Raw genomic sequence first — 21,343 nt, 5'->3', positions numbered from 1 at the left:
TTTTCTATGTTGGTCAAATGTATATTTTCAAGACTAATAACTCACAAGGGTAAAATAGAAAGAATATTATAATTTATGCATTAATTTTATGAAATGACAAGCATTATAGATTAATTATTTATAGTAGAGATGACATATAAAAAGGAACGGAGAGAGCATCAATTATCATACTGTTGAAGAAATGAAGGATATGCTTTTGGCCGGAAAATGCCAACTTTAATTGAATAAAACGTTTGGTTCGTGGAAAATAAATGTGGATGTTTGAATAAAAAGTGGGGAGACATTCCATAATGGGAGAATGTGCTAGTAGTGGTGCCTTAAGCAATGGGCCATTCTGCGTCGATATGACCCAACCAACCCTTGTTTCGGGGAGGCGGGTTCAGCTTAACTTTTTTTTTTGATATTTGATATTTATATTTAAATATAATTAATTCAGATTTTGGTATTATAATGCTTATTTTAAGAGGCGACACTTTTAAAATAATAGAGTACTTTTTTAGTTTTAAAACTCAAATTTAAAATCTTTAATTAAAAATGAAATATCTAGATCATTGCATCACAATGTTGGTGATCCAACTAGCCCTTAGGCGGCCGCTGCCTTCTACTTGCAGTCCCTACTGTGGCCTCCAACTCATTTGTTTATTTGTTATTATATTATACTTACTCTGTCACATTTTATGTATTTTTATTTGGTCGAATATTTACGTAAAATATAGAATAAAATTTAATTTTATAATTTTAAATATAATATATCATTTCTATCAGATAATGTTATAAAGACAAAATATGAATATTAAAACAAAAAATTGATTTTAACATAGAAATGTGATATTTTTATTTTAAAGTTGATTTAAAAGGCACTGTATCTATTCCCTAGTGTGTAGGACATATAGTTAGGTAAGGTAGATCATCATATTTTTGTGAGGATTGAACACTGAGTAGTTTTTGTGTGAATAATCAATTGTTTTGTAGATTTCAGTGGAATTATTTGCATGAGAGGAGTAGTCATGTAATGTACATAAAAGTCTCAAGAAGCATCACCCAAAATGGAAACTTGTCAATTAGATCTAATTAAACAGTAGTAACAAGTTCTCTAGTTTGTAACTTCACCAAGAAATTAAAATTGTGACTTTTCACAATTAATCTAAAAGTCGTTATTGATATCTTACTTGGTCAGATATACATCTTACGTAATCTTTGTTTTCACAACCACATAACATACATGTGTTAGTGTTATCAAAGATGCATCATGTTATTATTCATCAAATGGAAAAGTACAAGCGTAGTTAGTCACAAGAAAGATTAGTTACGAAGCAAAAAATATAGGGAAATCTCTAAAACCATTCTTTAAAGTTTTGCTCAAATCGTTTTTATAAGAAGAGAAATAAAAAGCAAGTCGTTTTAATTAGTTAGTTCTAATTTTTGAACTCCTTCACTTTAGTACCAGTATTGGTTACGTGAGACACATGATTAAAATTTCTAGCGGTACTTTCAGCAACTAATTTGGAGTATAGTTCATTATTAATATGTATAATCATCAATATATTGGTGTGAGTTGGTTCATTTTATTTTGCAAATTGATTTTCTTTTTGGGCAGCTGATAGTTTTCCATCATGAGTTGACTAATGACTACAATCGAACCAATATTAAAACTAGTACAGAAAATCAGCCTAAATTCATTTAACAGAGATAAGATTAGGACTGCTTTAATTTGTTTTGAGCTTTCAATTCAACTTTGTAATAAATAATGAAGATAAATAATATAAACAAAAAAAAATCTGGTCTTGATAAATTTTACTCGGTGCACACCTAAATTTTACTTTAATCTAATTACCTTTTCAAGAGGTGTAATTAGACCAATGTAAAGTTTAGGTGTGCACTGAATAAAACTCGTCAAGTTCATGGAGATTTTGATGATCTATTCGACCAATAAAAAATGACAACGTATATAGTAGGAATTAAGTAGGTCTACTGAAAAGTATGTGTAACGTAACTCTACTCAATTGTGTATTTCAACCTTACAATTAGATGTAGAAAAGTAGGACAATTAATTCTTCATTCAATTTTGGTAAAATGCTATTATATGACTTTACCACGGAAAATGTAGTTCAACTGACACTAAGCTAATTTCTTATTCAATTAGATGCCGCCCTATTACTCTTTAGTATTGAGATTGAGATAGCATAGAGACCAGCCAACCACTGCTTAATGGATATCTACACTAATCTGATATAGAAATAAATTTCGGATCTAACTCAATCCAAAAGTTAAGTTAGTTCAAAGGAAGGATTTATTCAAGATTATATAAGGAGATCAAGTAATTCATACTTGTGACGGTCTGATCTTTGAATAAATTTGTAAGTAATCAACAAGTTGTAATTGTTAATGAATTCATTATTGGAGTACCATTTTCAACAAATTTCACCCAAGTACAACAAGAAATTCTCGATTATATAGAATCCTTTTTAAAAAGTAAAATGGATGAAATGGTAATATTGTTTCCATGACACTTGACTTTAAAAAATAATTAGAAGGTAAATTTCATGTCGAAAATAATAAAAAGGTTTTATGAGGATTTAATAACTTATAAATCATAAATAGTGAAAAAGTGACTAATTGATAAAAAAAAATGAGATTGTGGCTGCTGGGATTCGAGCCCAGGTCTCCACGGCCACAACGTGGAATTCTTACCACTAAACTACAGCCACTTAGTGATAATGAATCTGAATTTAGGTTATATATTAATCACCGAAAAATGCAGTCAATAAACAATGAATATCGTAATAAACCATTTAAATTAGTTCTACAACTTGGAACATATAAAGTAAGAAAAATATATTAGTTACTTATAGGATTAAGACAAGTTTAAATAAATTAGAAATTTGAGGACATTATTATGTTTGATGAGAAGAAGCTGAAAATGAAAATTAAAGAGATGTAGCTCTGAAACATTTGCTAGTACTAGACGTGGGTGACAAAAGTGAATGGATAATGATTGTAATAGCTACAGTATTTGCATTATTCAAGCACTCCAATGATTGTTGAATATATTACTCCTTTTTGTATTTAAATAAAATAATAATCATAGTGCGTCCAACCAGGATTCCATTTCTTCTCTACAACCCCAAGGGAATTTAGAACACTATATATAATATATATATACTATATATCTATATTACTGGGATTTCTTTCTTATTTAGCAAAGCATAAACTTTTCACAAAAGATTAAAAAAAGTAGAAAAGATTCTTGGTCATTTCCATTGCCTCATATGATTGGATGCTTAAACATATATATTCTATATTGCATTATCGATCGCAGGAATATTTTCTTTGGATTCTATAATATAGGAATTAGGAGCATGTAAATTAAGTATTTTCCCTAGAAAGTTGTGAGGCTATAATATATTATGAACTTCATCAAATAACCCATGAACATGTTTCTTGATTCTATTTATTTTAGTTTAAACTAGAATTTTTCAGCACAATATGCGGGATATCTGAATCAATAATTCTATCCATCTTATTGTGTTTGATTTGATTTGTACTTTTTCTTAATTTGAATATACACCTATTTTTATCTCTTAAAATACTTTTAAAAAGTAGAGGGCCGGGGGTTGTTCAACAATGAGGCCAATTGAGAAGAAGCCAAAATATAGAGGACAAAAAATGGGCCATAATTTCATATTTAGTTAATTGATTATTCGTTATACCTTTTTATCTACGTTTGCCTTTGGTGGGTACTTGATTTTGGACTCTGGCTCTTTATGTTAACACGCCTTCAATAATACCTTACTTTTTCCCTAAAATAATCCTATCATAAATTTCTTGCTATGCATATACATATAAGATATAACTATCAAAAAGTTCGGGTAGATGGGGTGGACTATATATTATTGATGGAATTGTGAAATCAATTTTTATTTTGCGCCCTCGATAGATACATCATCTAAAATACAATAGAAACCTCCATTAATTGTGAGTTAATGTTTGTTTCATGTCTTGAAGAAAAATGGGATAAGTACCGCCAAATCAATAGTTATGATATTGCTCTTCTTTCCCATCTTCGTTAGGGAGATATGCACCTTTTGTTGGTTTTAATCATTTCCAACTTTAATGAATAGACATTATATGTCACTATAAAGGGTCTATTAATCGATTCAAATCCATAAACTATTTAAGAGTTTGTTTCAGTTCAGTAACGTGTTATCAATAAAACATGTGTTTAGACAAGGAATCATGCCATCAAAATGGCTTGGTATATATGTTCGTGTAACATGAAACAAACTTTTAGGTCGGCAGAACACCTTTCCTAGAAGTTTTTCTTTTTTAAAAAAAAAAAAATCAATAAGTTGAAGCATAGGTTGACTTCGCATTTAGAAATTACAATTAAGAAGCCCTACATGTGAAAAACAAGCTCGAATAAAACAGTATGAGATCGATTGAACTACGAGCAACGAAGACTTACAGATTTCCGTGCGAAAGACAAAATGACAAAAAAAAATTCTTGCATTGTTACTAAACTTCATCAAACCTATCCGTTATTGAGTAAAAAGTATGTCATGCAATTAAGATTATAGAGAGTGGATAGGAAAAAGGATACATTAACTTCGAATAAAGACATTTGCCATCTATATGAAATGTGGGGAATACGACTTGATCCAGTACTAGTTTAACTAGGCACACTATCATTGCTTAATTTTTGAACAATTACAACCAAAAAAAACTAAGCAATTAATTACTGCAATAATATGCAAGCATAAACTAGTACTGCTAATTAATATTGGTAGCCGTAACAATTTTTCTAGTGGCATAATTATAATTAGGACGACTACATATCAATACATGCATCATTCAAACTCAATTCATTAGATGGAGTACTTAGTTTAGGAAGTGGTTTTCATCTACTTAAATTATATTGGACAATCATCACTTTATTTGAATTGAGTTAAACCCATAAAATTATTTTCTTAACATGGTATCCTTATGAGCTATATATCTTCTGGATTTGAGTTATGCTGAAAATTCATTTTCCAAACATTTAATGTTGGGATTGTTATAAGACTTTTCCTTAGAGAAAACAAAAAAAAGAAGAAAAAAAGAGGAACATATCTTAGTTAATCAAATATATTTTTGTTCAATTTCGTATAACTTAAGGGCACTTTTGGCCCTTTTTCCGTTTAATTTTTGGACAAGGGATATGTCAACATATATATATATATATAAATGGAGTATATATATATGTACATCATATTTACATCACTTTGCACCATATATATAAAGGTTAGTTTGCTTAGCTTCTAAACTTATAATTGCACATGTTTTCTGAGATTGCCATCATTGAATAGCCTGCTAGCAAAATGAATAGGGACACACACACACACACTCATCTCAGTGCACATTAATTCTCTTCTATTCCTTTGTCTCTCTTGTGTTTATTATGTAATTCCCCTCAAATCTCTCTCTTCCTAACTAAACCGACCATGCGTGCAAATATACGTTCTACAAAGTTTATAACTAGCCTTGAGAAAAAACTAAATTAAACCTAGTCATTCAACAACGTTTTTTTTTTTGATATAATTGAATTATATTCTAGATTTGGCCATGGATTCTACGAATCTTTATAATCATCATCAACTTCAACAGCTTGCTGGATATCCCTTTTTCAGTACTGGAGTTTCAACTATACATGATTGGAACTCAAGCATCACCTCGTAAGTTGTTAAATTATTAATATGTGTCTTTCCATCTTCTTTGCTTTGAGTATGAAGTCTTATTGATTAATCAATGAACGAAAGATTTTGGTTCAATTCCTACAGGAGGCAAGTCAAAAAGTTTTACTTGAACTGCTTTAAGGGTAGTCTTCACTATTTTTGTTGCCTTTCACTGGGAAGAAGTGGACTCTAGAGGTGCTACTAAGTTAAAGGATTATTGATCAATTGGTTTTTAGATCGTTCTAATTAATTATTAGTTTTTGTTATGTCATAATAAATAATTAACCTGAATTTTAGGGTTTATTGGTCTCATCTGTAATATTACTACAGGGAAGAAGAATATTACTACAAGCTGGGACACATGAAAAGGATCCAGTCAGAAGAGCTCATGTGGAAAAGAGGCATCGATACATTTCCATTAATGAACACCTCAATTTTCCACGACGACGGATCCAACGATCAGCTGGATGATAAAAATAACAAGGCCGGCGGCGGCTACATAATATCCAATGATTATTTCCTCAAAATGAAAGATATGAATGGTTTGATCAGTAACAACATGTTCAAAGAAAGTTACTTTGAAAACGAACAACAACATGCTTTTGATCTGAACGATAATCTTCTGTCCGAAGATTCGTTCATGAACAATGCTAATAAAACTAGCATTGCTTTTTCCGGTTTAGCTGCTGCTGCTGATATGGAAAATTCAGATTTCCAGGGGTTGAAGTTAGCATTTAATGGACTAACTTTCAACAACAATGATAGTAATAGTAATTGCTTCTCTACAGACAGGATGTCTTCGGGTTTTCTACAAGAATTAACCCATACTCCATCATCCAACAAAGTAATTAAGGACCTTCTTTTTTGTTACTTCAATTTCTCCAGTAACTTATTTACCTTCACTGATGGTCATGGTCTTAATTAATTAAATTGCTTTCACCAGATCACATCAAATGTCATTGGAGTTTCTTCAAAAGCAAAGAGATCTAATTATTCTGCTGAAGATGAAGCTACTCCATGTCAAGAAGCATCAAAGAAGCCTCGAGCTACATCGCAATCTCCAAGCACATTAATGCTTAAGGTGAAAAAGGAATTAAGAGGAAAGAAATTGAAGTTAGTATATAATTAAAATTCCCACATAACAATCAAAAAATTCTTATCAAGGTTATAGCTATGCTGAAGTGAAGTGTGTAACTGTCTCATCTAAAAAGTTGAAGTTGTTAGATAAAACACATTTTAGTTACGTGACCTCGAGATAAATTACATGTTGTTTTGAAGCAGGTTAGAAAGGAAAAACTAGGAGACAGGATTTCAGCTCTACACAGATTAGTGGCACCTTTCGGCAAGGTATATACTGGATCTACTCCATTAAATAGTACATATCATCAGAATATATCCGCTAAAACGCAAAAACTGGCTGAAGGAGAGCAACAGTTGTATTATTTTAATGTTTGTACCATGCTGATTTTTCTTTATTTTCTCCCACAATGATCGATATATGCAGACTGATACTGCATCAGTATTAACAGAAGCCATTGGCTATATTCAGTTCCTTCAGGACCAAATACTTGTAAGTGGTAACATACTCATTCCGCTTTATTAATTTCCTCTTGAATTCATCTTGATGTTCGTTTTCCTGGAAAAAGATAATTCATATAAAAATATCCCTTATAATTATGCAGACATTGAGCATGCCTTATACGAAATCAACTGAAAGGAAGCTCCATCACATAAATCTAAAGGTAAGTGAGAAATTAATGTGTTAAAATATGGAGGGATAATTTCAGAGACCGGACCTCACGTTTTGAGCTATATATATTGCATACTTCCCTTGTATTAAATATTATGTATAGTTACCAACATATACTATCCGGCCATCTAGTTTACTAAACATGACTGAAGTATATATGGTGCGTATAAGTATGTTGATTATATGTATAGATATATATATATAGAGAGAGAGAGATTATATGTCCATGTATGAATAGTATATGTATATTAGTACCAAGTATACACTATGGATATATTTTGTAAACTAAATGATCAAAGGTATTGGGCTGTAATTTTCTCTGAATCTTCTCTTTTTCATAAATAGGGTAACAAAACTGTATAATTATAACTTTAAATGGACGAAACCTGACATGTATTTTGGGATAGAGGGAGTAGCGTTATAACTGAGTGATTTAATTGTATAAATAATTTTACATGTTAATGCATATATACAACTTAAATTCCATAGCAACTGTATAGTTGAATAATTTTCTGAAAGCAAATTTTCATTTGGTGTTTGGTGTAACAGGATTCGAGCATACAGGCAGTGGTAGATCTAGAGAGTAGAGGATTATGTCTTGTGCCAACATCTTTTTCTTCTTACATCTCTCCGTCCTGTGATTGAGAAACGTTGGACAACTACTCCATTAATTATAACTTTAGTGGAAGCATATGGTGGGTAGGATAAATTGTACAGTTACTGTGACTTTTCATGCCCAAATTGAAGTCATGCAGATAATAATGTTTATCGTGACATACTATATGTTTAATTTGCTATTAATAATCGCTTAGAGATTAATAGCGTTTTCCCTATACTGAGTGTTGTCCATTGTGCTCTTTATGTAAATTAAGATTTGGAGGAGGTACTTATCACTCCGCTCTATTTTGTACTCTCTTCATCGGCCTGTTCCAATTTATGTAACACACTTTCTATGTTATTCTGTCCAAAAAAGAACGTCTATCCTTTTATAATTAGAAATAATTTGACTTTAAAATTTCATTTCTATCATTAATAAAATGATTCACAGTCACACGAATTGTCAAAGAGGATTTTAGACCTAGCATCACATAAATTAGGACGGAGGGAATAACTGAAATGTAGAAAAATCCGGGTACTGAGAAATAAACACTCTTGTATTATTGTAATTTCCAAAACTTATAGACGGGAATAGAGTGAACGAAATCTAAGTGGAAAAATGTTATTACTTGTATGAGATTATACAATAATGATCTGTCATTGCATTGACAGGAAAAAATCCAAGAAGCTTATGTTTCAATCTCTGGATAAATAATTAAACTTTTACAGCTGGAGGAAAAAAAAATATCATGAACTCAACATATTTATACAAAGTATTAGGATCCACAAAAGAATGGAAACAAGAAAACAAAGATATAAAACAGGATGTAATTATTGAGTTGAAGTGTCTCTTGTCAGCACCTATGTTCTTCCTTCTTCCATAACCCCCCTCTGAATCCTGCATCTTCAATTGGAAATGCCTCTAACTCGGGGCACCAGCTAGCCTTGAGTATTCTTAACGAAGGCATCACTCGATTCACTGCTGACCACTCCAATCTCAAATCAGTTAAAGCTTCCAACATTAACCCCTCAATTTTCCAAACAGTACTGCGATCACCCCAGAAGTTCTCGTGCATTTCTTTCATATCACCTGAAATAATTGACATATATCGCAACATGGGGAGAGATTTGGGGTTAAGCCATTCAGGACTTACTTTACCTGGATAGAATTTGAGAATCAGCTCGTGGAGTTGTCGAGGGGGATAAAGTTTACCAAGTTTTGTGACTAGTCCATCATCTTGACTGTCAAAGCAACTTATTGTCAAAAATTGAAGTTCTTGGAGACCTATGAGTGCGTTCCCCTCATCATCGCCAATCTCCTCATCCTGAGTTAGTCTTAAACTGAGCCTTCTCAGTCGAGTAAGGCTTCTGAGTTCAGAAATACGACAACCTCCAGGCTGGCTTAATTTTGCAGGCTTAAATCCAAGCAGTACTTGAAGATTGGAAAGCCTACTCAATCCTTTTGGCAGGTACTCAAGTGACCCACAGTGGTTCAAATCTAAAACAGCTAGTTCCACAAATGTTAAAACGCAAGAGGGGAGCATTTTCATATTCTGGCAATAGCTGAAGTCCAAAATCTGTAATTTTTCAAGATTGGATATGGAATCTGGAACACCAATCAACGGGTGTGTATTGCTTAGACTGAGATAAGTAAGCTGTTTGGCAGATCCAATGCCTTCCAGCAAACTTGAAAGAGGCACATTGAAAATTGATTTCGACAGATCCAGTACCTGAAGATGTCGACTATTGCAGAACTTCTTGGCAATATCAGAAGGGATTTTGTTTACTTCACCACTCTTGGTGTTTGTCAGCAGTGCTCGTAATTTTCGATTGCTCAGTAGTTTCTTCCCATTCATCGCACTACTAATACCCAAATGCCGACAATTTGCATCAGATGGGGTGGAAAATGAATCATCGTCCGCAATTTTGATCACCAAATCACGAACCATATCATGCATTTTGCAAGTATGGATCACACCATTGTAAGCCTTATCAACAACTTCTATCAAACATCGATTGGATAGTTGCGAGAAACAATCTTCTCCAACTTCAGTTGATAACCTACCACTTCTCAGAGGGATGAAACTTTCTCCGATCCACCAACGGATCAGCTGGTCTTTAAGTATGACACAATCCTCAGGAAAGAGTGAAAAACAAAGGAAACAGGATTTTAAGTATGGAGGGAGTTCATCATAGCTCAACTGTAATGAAGCCATCACTGAGTCATCATTTTCTTTCAATTCATCGCGGAAATGATTTGCAATACGCACCCATTCATGATAGTAAGGTGGTTTACAAAGCATCACTCCTCCTACTGCTTTGATTGCTAATGGAAGACCCTTGCATTTTTCCACAATCTCCTTTCCCACATCCTCCAAATCAGGAAAATTGCATTCACCTGCAGTTGCTGCAAATGCAATCTTCCGGAACAGTAACCAACTGTAGTGCTCATTGAGGAACTTTGGCCAGTGTGTCCTTGCTTCTGTGACTCCCATCTTGCGAGCAACTAACTCATTTCTCGTAGTTACAATAACACTGCTCCCATTACCTTTGGGTAGTCCAGAATAGATTTTCTGCCACCAAGCATTGTCCAAGCTCCAAACATCATCCATGACAATCAAAAACCTCTTTCCTAAAAGGTACTGATTTATTTTTCTTAACAATTCACTCTGGTCGTCACCAATGCATGCATCTCCCAAACTCTTTAATATGCTTCTCATGACTTGTTCCTCAGTAAATGTTTGAGAAACAGACACCCAAATTCTCCTCTCAAAGTGATTCTCCATGCTTCTTTCATTGAAGACTTTCTGAGCAAGAGTGGTTTTCCCGAGCCCTCCCATACCCACAAATGCAATGGCAAGTAAACCATCACTTGCTTCAAATAGCCAATCCTTTATCTTCTCTGTGTCACCTTCCAAACCAACTACCTGAGTGTGGTCATAAAGGGAAGAAGTCCATCTTGTCATTAGATTATCGTGTGCCTCCATACTTCCTTCATTCATAAGTGGCACTCTAAGGTATGTCGAAATGTTTTGCTTTATTTCCGAGATCTTGTCATTGATTTCAGCAAGTCGCTTCCCAGTTTGATGGCGATGAGATAGCCTTTTGGGATGTAAGCGCGTAGAGAATCTATTAGACCCATCACTATCTGCTGATTGATTCTGGCAGTCCTCCAGTATCTCTTCAGCTTCAAAGATTAAGTCTCTCAAACAGGCCATGACCGTTTTAAGAGTGGTGTGTTTCCTCTTGAGCCTCTCTGCATCCTTGAGAAAGCTTTGCATGAATAACAGTTCATTCTTCAGTTTTTCAAACTGTTGTCTGTGTTGACTTAGAAATCTGCTTTCCTCAGTGAGAACATTTAGAAGTTTCTCCAAGAATACAGTTACCACTGCATCCACCATTTCTTCTGCTTCAAATTTCTGAAATGCGGCCCAATGAAATTGGCTCACCTGATAAAACCAAAGAAACAAATTATTGCTAGGGGGCAATTGCGGAGGGACTCAAGGATATACTGTTGATTTCACATTGCCAGTTTCATAAACAGCAAAAGGCCTCTCTACCCCACAAATGTGGTGATAATGTCCGCCTACATCCTACCCTCCCTAGACACCACTTGTGGGACTACACTGGATATGTTGTAGTTGTAGTAAACATGAATATTGTTTTGCAATTAAGTGTTACCTCCAACAAAACGAAACATCTAAGTCTGTCAAGGACTATGATATCTTCTTGACACACACTTACGCCTAATTAGTTTTACCTTGTAAGAATAATATAATACCAAGATCGAATTAGTAATACAATGTCTGGTTCAATTTATTTTCCACATTAACAATATATATAACCCGGATCTAGTTTTTTTTTTAATCTGGGATAGTATATGAAGAAAAAATACATGTACTACTAGCAATACCTGAATACAAGAACCTAAAATGGTGCTAAAAATTACCCTTTTTAAGTAAGCAGTCCTTGTTTTAGTAATGAAGGAGACACAAATTTAATACTACAACTTATTCTTAGACTTGGACTCTAATCCCCAATCTTTTAGTAATTACTACTCCATGAGTTATCACATAACAGCCCATATACTATTATTCACCGAATCATAATCTATATAAGTACTATAATTCTGCCAATCAAGTCAACCGAATCTTGATGCTGTTCTATACTAAAAAAAACAACTAAGAACGAGTAATTTTTAGAGTCAAATTTTCGATGATAAGCTACGTTAACAAGAATAGAAGACCAAATTAATTGTTCAGGAAAAAAAGACTGCTAAGAAAATTGAGACGCTTACTTGTGAAAGAGGAAGATGCTGCCACAGTTGTGAGCTTGAGAAATTCAACTTTTCAAAGTTGCAGTGTTAAAAGGAGGAAGAAAAGGAGGAAATTAACAGAGAGACTGAAAAATGAGTAAAGGAAGAAGATGAGAAATTGAGTGAAACGGGGGCCAACACGGTTCCAAGAATCACTCCAAGTCAATGGGTCCTCTCACCAACGGGTCGACATTGTAAGTGTGATAGGATATTGAAAATTTTCGATTTTTTAAAATACTAATTTCAATTGACATAGAGTAGTCAATATTTTTGGAGTAATATATATGAATCGCATATTTAATTATAGAATTCGATATTAGTGGCTAAACACCTACATTAATTAACTTATAGTAAGCACTTTTGATTTATTTATGTATTTACTAAAATACCAAAAAATCTTATGGGTTCAAAATCAAATATTTCATCTTATAAGCTCTTTTATTACTAGTATTTTGTTTCTCATATCTTTTTTAATTTTCTAATTACTCATTCTTAACCATATCTAGATAAGTACATAATTTTAAAAAGAAGAAGCAAGAATGAAACTGTTAACCTTTCTCTTAAAATATCTGTAGTCCAATACACCAATGTGAAAAGAGACAAAGAAAGCAGCTGAATTTTGGTAGTTGGAGGACTGAAATTATAGTCTTGGTTAAGAGTTACTGGATTACTACATTTCTCAGTAGTAGTAAATTGACCATGTTTCGCATAGATTAAGACTCGTTACTGCAGTGACTACTACAATTGATTCGAAAAATGCTAATAAGATAACATTAGAACCATGACAAGTTCCTGAGAACTTGTTACAATAAACATCTGCATTGCCAATTGCCCTGATCTCGAAAGTTAAGAAATTTCTTTACTCGTTACCGTGCACTTCTATATTTGATCAAAAAAACAAGTGAAAAGTGCATACGTTTACACATTAAGCATCGGGAAATTGCACTAGTATGATACCTACATTTTTCCATCTTCCTTTACCCTTACCAACGCCCCCCTCGTCCTCTATTCGGTCTTCCTATTCTCATTCTTCCCCTCCTTTGGTTTCTCAAAGTATGTACCAACACTTCAGTTCTCAGTCTTTTAGCTTCTTGAATCTCACGTCCATCAACCTTTTCATCCTCAATCTCGTCCTTGTCATCGTCTTCTGGTGTGCTAGGACTCTTCTCCTCCTTGATTTCATTGGCTTCATCCGCTTTTCGCTTGAGTAAATTAAGCACTCCCTCAAGGACAACCTCAGCATCCTCACTTCTCATCAGTTCCTCTGCAACTTCTGCAGGGGTAACCTCTACATTCTTGATTAGGCCTTCAATCTCCCCGAATAGTCTATGATCAGATACACCCAAGTAGTTAAAAGCCAGAATCTTGAAACTCTGATTAGTACAATAGGACATATGAATATGCATATCCATTCGACCAGGTCTCAACAGAGCAGGGTCCAACTTCTCCTTATGGTTGGTTGTAAATACAATAATTCTTTCATCCCCACAATTGGACCACAATCCATCAATGAAGTTCAACAAACCCGATAACGTTATCTGCACAAGAAACACAAAAATAACAATGAGATTTTGACTCAATATTAAAGCATTAAACTTTTTTTTTTAAAAACTAACAGAAGAGGAATAAAGTCAAACCTTAGTGTCAGTGGGTTGATGCCCAAGATTTCGATCGTGCATTTCCACACTACAATCAATATCTTCGATCACAATAATGGATCGATTCGAAGTGGAAATCAAAATTCTTCTCAATTCCGAATTAGAATACAAACTGGTGAGTTCCAAATCATATATATCGAACTTCAAGTAATTGGCCATGGCAGCAATCAAGCTAGATTTCCCTGTTCCAGGAGGTCCATACAAAAGATACCCTCTTTTCCAAGCCTTACCAACTTTCTTGTAAAAATCCCTCCTTTTTACAAATCTATCAAGATCCTCAATTATCATCTTCTTCATTTCAGGTTCCATAGCCAAAGTATCAAAAGTTGCAGGATGATCCAAATTTATGGAGCCCCAAACCCCACCACCCCCACCTCCATACCCATACCCATCATCATCACTACCACAAGGACAATCCCTTGTATATAATTTCACAGCCCTATCATTATCTTGAATTTCTTTAGCCTTTGTCAACACAAAAGGTAAATACTCATTCAAAACACTTTCTTTAAACTTCTTATTAAAACTCAGCTCAAAAAATCTTTTTTCTGAGGTATACCCATGTCTTTCTTGAGGCTCAACAGAAACCAATCTCCATTTCATCTGTACGACGCCGTATACATCAGTGATCTCCTCATCCTTCTCTATGCTCACGTTGATGTTTTTCTGTTTAGGGGTTTTGTGGGCCCGGACTTTGTCGGCGTTTGGACCGATCTTTGTACGGAGGTAAATTTCGGCGGCCTCGTAAACTTGATTTCGGGTCATTCCACACTGTTCATCGACGATGATGGTGAGTTGGGTAGAAAGTGGAGTGAAGAGATAACTGATAGCTGATTGGATATATGTCAGGAGTGATTTTGGGATGAGATCGTTAGCCATCGTGCGAACAAGCATCATCGACGCCGCAAGAGAAGCGTACGCCGAGAATAAAGTTGATGCTGTGTTCTGCATTTTTGAGACGTCGTACATTTTCGGCCGTTTTTATTAGGGGAATTGAAATGTTAATTGGGTTGCCGGAATACAGTGAAATCCGGCCGGCGATGGATTAGGGACAGGATGATTTTGAGGGACAGCGATAGGTGGAGACTATTTATACGCGGGAAGCTTGAGGACTTCAACAACTAAATTGGGCGATAAACGAGCAAACTTGGTCGCCACGAATATATGGGTAGATGTTAGCTGGAATATTATTATTTACTCCTTACATTCAAGTTAATTGAATTGTTGCACCCTTTAATAAGAGAAAAAGATTATAGTCAAATTTATTATTAAAATAATCAAACATTAATTAATAACTAATTTCAATACTAACTAATGAAGGGTAAAATTGGAAGAACATTCTAAAAATAGTCTTAAAAATTGAACAATTAAGTTAATTTAAAAAATGAAAAATATCTCAACAATTCATTTAATATGAAATGGAGGGAGTATTAATTAAATTTCTTCTTTTGGGTTTTCACATTTGTTATTCCCTAATCTAGAATATCTGATATCTATGCTAGAGTTGACTAATTCGGAGAATTTTTGCATAGGACCCATTTAAACAAAACATTTCTTATAAAATATAAAATTATACCGCAACACGAAATCAAGATTATTGATTAAGGGAAAAAGAACCCAAACTAAGGTTTGCCTTCTGGGTCGAGCTCGTCGCACCAGGCTTGCCTAGTGCGGGTTACCTCTCCTATGTGGTTTGCGAGCTATTGCATAGGAGCGGGGGTTTTACCCTGTGCGCACCCAAAGGGTAGCGGCTGCGGGTTTCCCTTGTCATCAAAAAAAAAAAAAAAAAAAAGAACCCAAACTAAGCATCACATCCTTTAGTGATGGCTTGAATAAGCTAATCACATTTATATATTTTACCAAATCAAAAAATAATTTGAATCTTAAAAGCTCATGACATTGTTTAATATTTGAAAAAATCTAACTTTGAATGTTTGTTTGATTGTTTTCGACGTAAAAATGTTATGAAATGTTCAAACTACAAGTGCTAAGGGCATCTCCAATCCTACACTCTATTTTACTCTTCAAATATAGTGTTTTCTATTTTTTCAGATAACCAATTTCAACCCAATTCTCTATTTTACTCTCTAAAAGATAATCCCCTTCTCTCTCCTTAATATTATATTATTATTTCTATTTCTATTTCATTTTCTTATTTCATAATATAAATCCGTTCTTTCTTTTTTCAAAATAATCGCCCTATATAATTTTCATGCAATATAAAATTATTATTTTTAATATTTTTTTATTTAATATAAAATTATATTTTATTGTAAATTTTAAAGAACAACTACGAAAAATTGAAAAAAAGAAATCAACAAGCACAATCACAATCACAAATACAACAATTCTCTAGATCATACAATATTTTTTTTCCGAATATTGTTAAATCTGAAAACGACCTATCGGATTACTAAATTATTGTTGTGATTTTAAAAATCATTATGTTATGTATTGTATTGTTATCTTGTATTTAAATTATTGTGTCATGTATTGTATTTTTTAAATTAAAATTTTCATTTTATCATTTAAATTTTGTGCATTCTTCATAGTGAAAATCAATAATAATATCAAATTATCTCTTAAAGTGACGAAAATTGAAAAAATAGATTTAAAATATTGTTAATTCGGGATGAAAGTAGTATATATTAAATAATATTTTTTTTAAATATTGTACTATATTTAAAAAGAATTACGAATATTAGAAATTTATTTAATAGCCTTATATGAAAAATAATGTGTTAGGTACAAATAATAGAAATAATATAAAAATAATGAAAAAGTGAAATTGAGAGGTGAATAGCCGTTCTCCAAGAACTACTATTCACCTCTCTATAAATAGAGAATAGAGAGCTTTTTAGAGAGTGGTTGGAGACCCAATTCTCTATTTTACTCTCCAAATATAGAGAATGGAGAGTAAAATAGAGTGGGATTGGAGAACGTGGAGCCCTATGAAATGTGTTTAAATTCTTCTTCTTTTTTGTATTTTATAGCAAATAAAATTTTGATATTTTAAATGAAAAGAAAGGTATTTTATATTTAAAAATAGAAAATATACAATATTTCTTTATAAATTTATTTTTAATTAATGTATTTTTGTTTGAAACTATTTTTATATCTAAGAAGTTTTTGAATAAAGTATAAAATCCTTTTGTAGAATTATTTCACCTCCACAAAATCTTAAAGTTGGATCCGGCTCCTCTTCATTTTCCCCAAGTTATTGCTTGGATGTGAGACACATGGTATAGATAAAAATTAATGGCTAAGATTTAATTCATTAAATTAAGATTCTAATTATGATTTAGATAATTAATATTTCATAAGAAAAATAATAATAGCATAATTATAAGTCATAACAATATAATATCTTGTCCATAAATATATTATAAAAACTTTTTTCTTTTCTAATTTTTTTTTCCTACGAGTATTTATCTTCTGTTTATTTTTTTTAAATTAAGTAAGTCTTAGATAGCAACTTTGAACTTTCTCTTTAAAATTAGTTTACATATAATTAATAGCAAAAATAATCGCAATGAAAAAAAAAATAGAAAAAGAGAAATTATTTTATAATATATTTATGGACAAAAACAGAAGATAATACTAGTAAGAGTTTAAAAAAAAAAAAAAAAATCAAAGAATAATAGTAAGAAAAAGATTAGAAAAAAGAGATTTTTTTTAATAATATATTTATGGACAAGATAATATATTGTTATAATTGTGGTATTGTCGTTTTTCTTATGAAATATTAATTATCTAAATCATAATTAGAATCTTATTTTAATTCAATTAAATCTTAACCATTAATTCTTACATATATCATGTGTCTCACATCTAAGCAAGAACTTGGAAAAAATAGAGGGAAGAGAAATAGAGAGGAGCCGGATCCCTTAAAATTGCGTTGGTCAAATTGGTGCAAATGTTGTGTAAGCTCATAAGTTGTGCTTAACTTGATGACGTGTCATATTATGAGTGGTTGCAATGAAGAGTTGTAAGATAAGAAATGGGGACGTCTATAATGGAATGTAGCTCTACTTGGGCATCACGCAGAGGAATCCTTCACATGGTGTATTTGACTAATCATATGATTAATGAAGAAGTTTCATTACTTCGATAATAAGTATTTAGGCCAAACTCATCGGTTATCTCCAAAAGTTGCACCAAATTTCACTTAGTATTACTCCATCAGTCCCATCCCATTTTATATGAGTTTGTTTGATTCGATACAAAATTTAAGAATTTTCTTATGACAATTTAAAGTAGACGGAGGTAAGTATTTTAAAGTTAAATTGTTACTACCTTCGTCACTTTTAATTGTCATAGTTTCTTTTTTAGAGTCAAACTATAACTATTTTGACTAACATTTTACGACGTATTTTTTCATCATATTGATATGCAAAATATTGAAATTTATAGTACTTTTCGTATAGTTTTTGAGTATCTATTTTTTTTGTTTAAAATATTGAATTAATGTAATCTAAATTTAACTTTGAAAATTAGTCAAATTGACTTTCGAAAAGTGCAACATGACAAATAAAAGTGGACAAAGGAAGTACTTAATATAGAAATATGTCATTCTTTTTTAGATTGACTAAAAACGAAAGTAAGCCATATTAATTTCATTCGATCCATTTTACTTATTCATATTTTATAATATTATTAAAAACTAGTTTACGTACCCGCGCATTGCACGGTCCGTTGATAAATTTAATCATAACTACTTGTTTTTTGATTAATATCAAGATTTAACTTATTATACGATGATATTATAAAGTTTACATGAGAGATTGTTAAATATTTAGCACATCGATATGTATTTAATAAAATACTTTATTAAAACAAATCAATATAAACTTAGTTCATTATTTAAATTTGTTAATAATTTTAAGAATTCTCTTTTTTATTTATTTTTCAAATTAATTAAAATCATAAATGTGTTCACACAATCCCTATTATTCTCTTGTTGACATTTGTTTACTATAATACTTTTTATTTATTTATTTATGTAGTGTTTTACTGTTTTACCTAAATTCTAATCATGATTTTGAACTATTTATATCTTTGTTTTCAATATGATATATTTAATTTTTGTTTTAATTAATGATATTAGCTATGTATGAATTTAAATTAATATATTTTATTATTTAATATCAATTAAGATTTTAGTTAGTGACCTTATAACGTAGCTTAAAATCACAATATTTTGTCCATTAAAAGTATCACATTGAAAGTATTCCATCATGTTAATCTAGAAATTTATTCTTTAAATTGAGAATAATTTATTCTATTTGCAGATACTATATTAAATAATATGAAACAATTCAAGAAGTTAATAATTTTTAAATAAATTGTACGAAAAAAATTAATTTTATTTAATCTTTGAGAGAAAAAAGACAATGATAAAATATAAAAGGGTATTCAATAAATAAAATCTCTAGAACATTGGGGCAAAACATTTAACTTGTAAAAAAAATAATTCTTTATAGTTGTGTTTCACAGATGACCGTGAATTTTAGTAAACTAATAGATATGAAAAAAACAACACCAGTAAGAGCACAAAATTATATACTACATTGTGTTCATCTCTTATCATTTGCTTCAATCCTCGAGCTTGTGAAGATTAATATAATCACTTTATATATTTTTTTGTGTCTTGTCTCCAAGTGGACATCACTCTCATTTTCTTTCAGACACGATCCTCGTTTTCTCCTCATAAAACAATAAGGAGGAATTTTATCAACTACAAATAGTTTACAAAGTTAAATTTTCTAAAATAATGTTAATTAATTATTAGAAAGCCTACAGTTATATATACAAAAACTGAAAAATCATTTCTATATATATAATAAGTGGGAATATCTACTACTTAGCACATAACAAGTGTTGGATGATATGTGCTTAGATAGTGTTGTACATTCTTCTTTTATGGTTGTACCTTTAAAAATTTATATTATTGGACAATTTAACACCATTAATTACCTACTACTTTATTAGCCGAAAAGTTTGACCTTCATTTGAGCCCATTTTATTATTTATATGTTTTCAATTTTTCAATATATATTGTCTATCTAATTCTTTTTTTCAACCTTTTATTTTAAAACTTCTTGAAATTTAATTACCTATTTATTACTCTCTCTATGCACTTTTAATTGTTATGATTTCCTTTTTAGAGTCAAACTATAAGAATTTTAACTAATATTTTATAATGTGTTTTTTTTATATCATATTTATAGGTAAAAAATTACAATTTATAGTACTTTTTGTATAGATTTTGCATATTTAATTTTTTTGCTTAAAATATCTAATTAATACAATCTGATTTAACTTTGAAAACTAGTCAAATGGACTTTCAAAAAACGCAACATGACAAATACAAGTGGACGGAGAGAGTATATTTTAGCTACAAAATATATTAGAGGTACAACTTTTTTTTTAAATTAAAATTTTATTGCGTTGACTCTTCAAATCTTATCATTGTCATATGAATTTGAACAAATTATATATTATTAAAAGTTACATAAAAGATGCTATAAATCACAATAATTAGCAATTAAAAATATTTTTAAATCATATAAGAAATTTGGTTGACTAATTGGAATAGAATAAGTAACATGTACTATTTGAAAATAACGTCAAAATTTCTAGAATACACAATAAATTAACAACTGAAAATATTTATGATTATTCACGTGAATTGAAACATGAGTAACCTATATTATTCAAAACTAACGCAAAAATAATATAAATCACAACAATTTAATAACTTCAAATATATTTTTAAGAAAACATATAAAAAATCGACTGATCTTCAAATTCCATTTATATCACATAAATTAAAACAAAAAAAATTAATATTTATTGGGCCCATGCTGGCACGGGCACCAAATATCTATATATATATACGTCACAAATGGAAAAGTCTCAATCAAGGAAGCAACATATATCATTTACAAATGACTTAAAAAGCATTAAAAATTACAATAATTACCAATTTAAAATATTTAAAAGCTATATAATACAATACGTTGACTCTCAAAATTCTATCAGGCTCACATATATTGGGACAGAAAAAATAACACATATCATTTTAAAATTACCAAAAAAGTATTATAAATACTTCAAACATTTTAAAAAAAGAATATGAAAATTTGGATGACTCTCCAAATTTCATTTGTGTCACATAAATTGAGACAACAAAAATAACATATATTGGGTCCATTTTAATTTATTTGTCTTATTTTTTTATTTTTTTTTATATTTAAAAATTCCGTAAAAATACTATAAATCATCATAATTGACAATTTAAAACATTTTT

At 31.2% G+C, this 21,343-nt stretch overlaps 3 protein-coding genes and 1 non-coding gene across 5 annotated transcripts; 1 reads left to right on the top strand and 3 right to left on the bottom strand.

The window, feature by feature from the left end:
* Nucleotides 1-2,636: 2,636 nt before the first annotated feature.
* TRNAH-GUG (transfer RNA histidine(anticodon GUG)) lies at nt 2,637-2,708 on the bottom strand. The gene has a single exon. It is a non-coding gene; the product is annotated as a tRNA-His (tRNA).
* Nucleotides 2,709-5,300: 2,592 nt separating this feature from the next.
* Nucleotides 5,301-8,415, top strand: LOC102592514 (transcription factor bHLH113-like). Of its 2 annotated transcripts, none has more exons than XM_006340600.2 (7): nt 5,301-5,711; nt 6,042-6,555; nt 6,655-6,792; nt 6,993-7,058; nt 7,216-7,281; nt 7,394-7,453; nt 8,011-8,415. In XM_006340600.2, the coding sequence occupies exons 1-7, from the start codon at nt 5,602-5,604 to the stop codon at nt 8,104-8,106; spliced, it is 1,050 nt and encodes a 349-aa protein (XP_006340662.1). In that variant the 5' UTR covers nt 5,301-5,601; the 3' UTR covers nt 8,107-8,415. The 2 variants fall into 2 exon arrangements, with proteins under 2 accessions (XP_006340662.1, XP_015160007.1); XM_015304521.1 differs by having other exon boundaries at nt 6,990-7,058.
* A 237-nt stretch (nt 8,416-8,652) lies between these two features.
* Nucleotides 8,653-12,572, bottom strand: LOC102592178 (disease resistance RPP13-like protein 4). The gene is made up of 2 exons (XM_006340599.2): nt 12,356-12,572; nt 8,653-11,507 (listed from the first exon to the last, which is right to left on the bottom strand). The coding sequence occupies exon 2, from the start codon at nt 11,457-11,459 to the stop codon at nt 8,913-8,915; it is 2,547 nt and encodes an 848-aa protein (XP_006340661.1). The 5' UTR covers nt 11,460-11,507; nt 12,356-12,572; the 3' UTR covers nt 8,653-8,912.
* Nucleotides 12,573-13,099: 527 nt separating this feature from the next.
* LOC102591847 (AAA-ATPase At2g18193-like) lies at nt 13,100-15,225 on the bottom strand. Its single transcript, XM_006340598.2, has 2 exons — nt 14,011-15,225; nt 13,100-13,911 (listed from the first exon to the last, which is right to left on the bottom strand). The coding sequence occupies exons 1-2, from the start codon at nt 14,998-15,000 to the stop codon at nt 13,357-13,359; spliced, it is 1,545 nt and encodes a 514-aa protein (XP_006340660.1). The 5' UTR covers nt 15,001-15,225; the 3' UTR covers nt 13,100-13,356.
* Nucleotides 15,226-21,343: the final 6,118 nt, after the last annotated feature.

This window comes from Solanum tuberosum, unplaced genomic scaffold (genome assembly GCF_000226075.1).
Source record: "Solanum tuberosum cultivar DM 1-3 516 R44 unplaced genomic scaffold, SolTub_3.0 scf00020, whole genome shotgun sequence".
Taxonomy (NCBI): Eukaryota; Viridiplantae; Streptophyta; class Magnoliopsida; order Solanales; family Solanaceae; genus Solanum; species Solanum tuberosum.
This window is presented reverse-complemented; position numbering and strand designations above follow the sequence as displayed.